The 6,348-nt window shown below is 41.3% G+C and overlaps 1 protein-coding gene across 1 annotated transcript in view; it reads left to right on the plus strand.

Moving 5' to 3' along the window:
* SCAI (suppressor of cancer cell invasion) overlaps positions 1 to 6,348 on the plus strand; it is a 200,440-nt gene that overhangs the window by 128,682 nt on the left and 65,410 nt on the right. Inside the window, 1 exon segment of the mRNA XM_017874756.1 lies at positions 568 to 666. Within this exon segment, the coding sequence (XP_017730245.1) occupies positions 568 to 666 (99 nt within the window).

The following is a 6,348-nucleotide window of genomic DNA, read 5'->3' on the forward strand; positions in this document are numbered from 1 at the left end:
TTGTCTTTAAAAGTCCCTTGTAAAACTAGAAATGTGTTTTCTCAGGTAGAAATATTTTCTTAAAAAGTCCCTTGTGAAAAAAAATAAAAATAAAAAAAATTAAAAAATAAAAAAAATAAAAAATAAAAAAAAGTCCCTTGTGAAACATAATTCATTAACATCCCCTGAAGATTAATATGGATTAGTGCATTCCTCAGTTCTGTGAGGAAAAAAATTAAAGAAATGGGCCAAAGGACTGTATGGATTTGAGGAAGTGACCTAGTCCTGGGAGATAAGGATTTCACTGGATGGAATGCTGTTTGAGTCACTTCAGAGAAGGAGGGTAATGTGCAATATGGATTCGCATCAAAAAAGGCTTGGATGCAGCAAGGAGGTTTTTCAAAAATTTTAATTATTATTTTTTATGCATTTTAAGGGTGATATTGCCTTGCCGATTCAAATTTAGGACAGTCATTCCCACCCCCTCACCCCATGAGATAGAGGAATACAGCAGTATATAGAACAAGTATTTACTGTGGTGAAGAGTCTCTGACACTGTCATATTTAAAAATTTATTTTTTCTCATAGCTTACGCACATCTGAAACCAGCTATCTGAATGAGGCTTTTTCCTTCTATTCTGCAATCAGACAGAGATCATACTATTCTCAAGTCAATAAAGAAGACAGGTATGTATCTGCTATGTTTTTAGAAAGATGAGGATAAAACACTCAGTCTTTAGTCTGCGTGGAAATTGTGTGGAAAAGCATACATTTGTTTATAACTTGCACTCATTTACCAGACTTTATTGAGTGCCTACTATGTAGTAGACCTTCAAAAGCATAGAGAGGTATATGTTACCTAAGCAATAAACATCAAAGATGTTGTAACAGATGTCACAATACCAAAGGAGGGTTGGGTTATTGTTGTACAAGAGATTGACTGAATTCATATAGATTTAATACAAAAGAAATGACTCCAAAACAAGGCTTAGCAAATAACATTTATTCTTTAGCCTGTGTAATCTTAATTCATGTCTCTTCAAAACCCTAGTGACAACTGTCATGTAGGACCAGGGAATAGCATGCTAATATTGTTTGAATTTTCTCTGTCTCTCTTTTTTTTGAGATGGAGTCTTGCTGTGTCGCCCAGGCTGGAGTACAGTGGTGTGATCTCAACTCACTGCAACCTCCATTTCCGCCTCCTGGGTTCAAGCAATTATCCTGCCTCAGCATCCCAAGTAGCTGGGATGACAGGCTTGTGCCACCACCCCCGGCTAATTTTTTTGTATTTTTTACTAGAGATGGGGTTTCACCGCATTGGCCAGGCTGGTCTCGAACTCTTGACCTCACGTGATCCACCCGCCTTAGCCTTGCAAAGTGCTGGGATTACAGACATGAGCCACCATACCCAGCCTGGATTGTGATTTTGTTAATTCCAGATGAGTATGAAATTGTGGAAGAAGTCAGAGATCTTCTGGAGAATCTTTCTTGCTAGCATTCTGGGAATTGTTGGATGAGAAAGTTCAGGCACAGAAGGTCTGAATATTCTCTCTACCCCAGCAACAGAACTCACAGTTTTTATATGGTGAAAAGATTATATTCTCTTAGCAATAGAAGAAAACAGTTTTGACATGTTTTTCTCGAGAACACTTTGTGGTTAACTGTTGTAAGCTTTCCAACTAAACAGTGACATTTTAGGGAAAGCCCCACTCTTCTCTTTAATTTCCTTGCATGTCTTGTTCAGACTTGTCTAGGGGCGTTTGCATGGCACATGTAAGGGGTGCAGATGCTGGAGTGTACATTTTTCATATCTTTTTGTCATCCCCTTACATCAGAAGTTCCATCAATTACTTTTCCCTTAGGTTTTCCTATAGTTTGCTTCACATATTTTCTTTTTTTTTTTTTTTTTGAGACGGAGTCTTGCTCTGTCACCCAAGCTGGAGTGCACTGGCCAGATCTCAGCTCACTGCGAGCTCCGTCTCCCGGGTTCACGCCTTTCTCCTGCCTCAGCCTCCCGAGTAGGTGGGACTACAGGCGCCCGCCACCTCGCCCGGCTAGTTTTTTGTATTTTTTTTAGTAGAGACGGGGTTTCACCATGTTAGCCAGGATGGTCTCCATCGCCTGACCTCGTGATCTGCCCGCCTCGGCCTCCCAAAGTGCTGGGATTACAGGCTTGAGCCACCACGCCCGGCCTGCTTCACATATTTTCAATACAGATATATTTCCTCCAATCCTAATTTAAAAAAAAATCTTGCTATGCTATTTGTCTTAATTCTTGGCGAGATAAATTATATCTTAAAAAAATACAAAAGAGCTGTATAACATTTTATCAGCATTAAAAATACATATAAGCAGAGAACTATTTTAAGTAATAGCAAAACACCTTGTATAATTTACTTTTCTGCGTTTTCTAATTTGACAAAAGGGAAATTGGCTTTAATCTTAATACCCAACAGTTTGATTTCTTGCCATAATTTTGTGCCTTAATAACAAACATCCAGTTTGAATTGTTTTCCTGTGCAGTTTCCTAGATCAGGGCATATTATTTAGAAGTAGGATTATTTGGAATCAGGATGACAAAAACTCTTGCTTTGTGCCAGTAAATTAGAATCAAAGGACAATCTGGTGTGCAAATCCTTGACCTTGCTGTGTGTGGTTAGGAGGGTCTTTGTTCAGTTGGTAGGTTGTTTCTTAGTTCACACAGGGTAAGAGTGCCAGTCAAGATTGCAGTCAGCAACAGCTGCTAAAATCAAGAGCCAGGAGAGAAAACCAAGTAAGGAAGTATTCCACAATTCCACAGTTCATTTAAAAGGCAAAAATCTTCACTCCTCAAAAGGAACAAGTTCTCTCTGCACTGTCTCAGCAGCTAAGGATTATGTCGAGACCAGGAGGAATAAGTAGTTTGTTCCAGCAATCTCAAGGTTAGTGTCTGTCACTAAGCATAGACCACTCCCAGAACATCTCATTCCATGGGTCCATTGTACTTAGGAGAGGAGATATTACCATACAGCCACTCCTCCTAGGAGCTGCACACCCCAATTCTGTTGCAAATGGCCAAAGCTGAACCTGGTTGGATATGGAGAAGGTGAAGATTCTGAATACCCAGGAGGTTGTGGGGAGATGTTACAGTGAGCCACCTGGAAGAACAGAGTTTCCTAGGCAAATATGTAGTGAAAGAGTCAGGGTCTTGTAAGTAGTGAGCCTAGCAGGTTGGACAAGGCTGGAATTCTGGAGTCCAGAAGTTTGATAAGAGCTTAAAAAAAAGGCCAGGTGTGGTGGCTCATACCTATAATGCCAGCACTTTGGGAGGCCAAGGCAGGTGGATTATGAGGTTACAAGATCGAGACCATCCTGGCTAACATGGTGAAACCCCCTCTCTACTAAAAATACAAAAAATTAGCCAGGCGTGGTGGCACACGCCTGTTGTCCCAGCGACTCGGGAGGCTGAGGCGCAAGAATCGCTTGAACCCGGGAGGCAGAGGTTGCAGTGAGCTAAGATGGCGCCACTGCACTCCAGCCTGGGTGACAGAGCGAGACTCCATCTCAAAAAAAAAAAGCTTCATAAAAAGCCTTCAATTTTACATTCATATTTCCCACTGGAAAAAACTTAATACTGTCACCACTTATGTTGACATTGACAGCATGTCAACATGTCATTTATTGTTCAGAAGAAGCACAGAGTAAGTAAAGTTTGCTTGTTATTATTTTAAGAAAAATAATTTTAAAGAATATAAGGAGAATGTCTAACTTCAGAAGAGGTGGAGGGGGAAGTGAATAATAAAATTGTGGTTATTACAATGGAAGGCAGGAAAGGAAAATAAACTCCAGTTATGTTGATGTCAACATAAATGGTAACAGTATTAAGTGTTTTTCAGTGGGAAGTATGAATGTAAAATTGAAGACTTTGGCACTTTGTAATGGTGCTGATGATAAAGAGGGCTTGATGTGGACCCTTCCAGTGAGTCACATTCTTTTTTCTGCAGTTTGATATGGAGTTAGTTGGTAGGCTAGGGGTTGTGGTTCAGGTTATCGGGCTTGATTGAGGTGGCCTGTCATGTATGAGTGGACAGCACTGACGCATTTCATCTGTGCTTTGCTGCAGTTCATCACAGTGGCTTCTGAAATAGAAAGCACCCACCCACTTCTGTATGCTTATTGAATATAAGGATCAGCTAACTATGGCCTGTTTGCATGCCAAATTGGGCCCGTGGCCTGTTTTTGTACTGTGTGGCAGTTTAGAATTTTTTTTTTTTTACATTTTCAAAGGGTTGTAAAAAGGGAAAAGATGAATATGCTACAGGCACCAAATGTGGCCTGCAAAGCTTAAAATATTTACCATCTGGCCCTTTGTAGAAAGTTTGCTGGTTGTATAATCCATTATATAGATTCATAGAACCTATTTTTTAATAAAAAAAAGTAACAGAATTAAGTCATTCAGTTTCAAGTTTGAATTGACATCATCCTTCTACTAATTTTCTTTGTTTTGAATTCCACTTTCGACAATGTGATAGGCTAGATAACCTGAAATACTAAACACCTAGAAATGCTGGATAAAATAGGACAATCATCCTTTTAAATGGAAAACCTAGCTGTCAAGAGAGTAAGGAAGTCCCTAGTTCATTTTCCCATTGCTGTGGTGACCTTGGAGGGTGGGGCGATTGGTTTGGGTGACATAAAAGAGCAAGGAAGAAGAAAATTGAAACTAGAAGGGGAAGGTGTGATATACAAGAAGGATTGATTAGAAAAAATTATCCCCTTGTATTCTAAAACATCGATTTGATGGGGCAGTAATCATCGTAACAAATGGCTGATTGACATTATTAAAATAAAATGGAACCAAATCTGGATAACAATAATATGAAAGAAGAAAGGGGATAATTAAACTATTCTAATAAGATCCATTTATTGTTCAGAAGAAACATAAAGTTTACTTGTTGATATTTTAAGGAAACTATAATTAGAATGTATAACTTCAGAAGAGGTAGAGGGAAAAGTGAGTAACAAAATGATCATGACAATGAAAGGCAGGAAGGGAAATAAACTCCAAAAAGTATAAGTAGCACAAAATAATAAAATAGAAACAAATCCAAATCAAAGTAAGTAAAAGTGATCTAGACTTCCCTCTTAAAAGACAGAGATTATCAGTATGCCTCTTAGAAAAACCCAGTAATGGCCGGGCGCGGTGGCTGAAGCCTGTAATCCCAGCACTTTGGGAGGCCGAGACGGGCGGATCACGAGGTCAGGAGATCGAGACCATCCTGGCTAACACGGTGAAACCCCGTCTCTACTAAAAAATACAGGCCGGGCGCGGTGGCTCAAGCCTGTAATCCCAGCACTTTGGGAGGCCGAGACGGGCGGATCACGAGGTCAGGAGATCGAGACCATCCTGGCTAACACGGTGGAACCCCGTCTCTACTAAAAAATACCAAAAACTAGCCGGGCGAGGTGGCGGGCGCCTGTAGTCCCAGCTACTCGGGAGGCTGAGGCAGGAGAATGGAGTAAACCCGGGAGGCGGAGCTTGCAGTGAGCTGAGATCCGGCCACTGCACTCCAGCCTGGGCGACAGAGCGAGACTCCGTCTCAAAAAAAAAAAAAAAACACCCAGTAATATACTGTTGTTAAGAGATTCTTCAAGGCCAAGAGCAGTGGCTCACACCTGTTATCCCAACACTTTGGGTGACTAAGATGGGAGGATCGCTTGAGGCCAGGAGTTCAAGACCAGCCTGGAAAACATAGCAAGACCCAGTTTCTACAAAAAAATAAAAATAAAAAAAATTAGCCAGGCGTGGTGGCAACATGCCTGTAATCCTAGTTACTCAGGAGGCTGAGTTGAGAGGATTGCTTGAGCCCAGGAATTTCAGGCTGCAGTGGTTTATGATGGTGCCACTGCACTTAAGCCTAGAAAAAAGGGCAAGACTCTCTCTCTTTTAAATAAATGAATAAATAAATCCTTTAAAGATGGAAGGTAGACAGAGAAAGATAATGAGACAGCTACTAAGGGGAAGAAATGTGTACGTGTATACGCATTTCTTATGTGTATACTGTGTGTATATTTAAAGGAAGAAAGTATTATTGAGAATAGCGGTTTAGGCCGGGCGCGGTGGCTCAAGCCTGTAATCCCAGCACTTTGGGAGGCCGAGACGGGCGGATCACGAGGTCAGGAGATCGAGACCATCCTGGCTAACACTGTGAAACCTCATCTCTACCAAAAATACAAAAACTAGCCGGGCGAGGTGGCGGGCGCCTGTAGTCCCAGCTACTCAGGAGGCTGAGGCAGGAGAATGGCGTAAAACCAGGAGGCGGAGCTTGCAGTGAGCTGAGATCTGGCCACTGCACTGCAGTCGGGGTGACAGAGCGAGACTCCGCCTCA

Source organism: Rhinopithecus bieti, unplaced genomic scaffold (genome assembly GCF_001698545.2).
Source record: "Rhinopithecus bieti isolate Rb0 unplaced genomic scaffold, ASM169854v2 scaffold_7967, whole genome shotgun sequence".
Taxonomy (NCBI): Eukaryota; Metazoa; Chordata; class Mammalia; order Primates; family Cercopithecidae; genus Rhinopithecus; species Rhinopithecus bieti.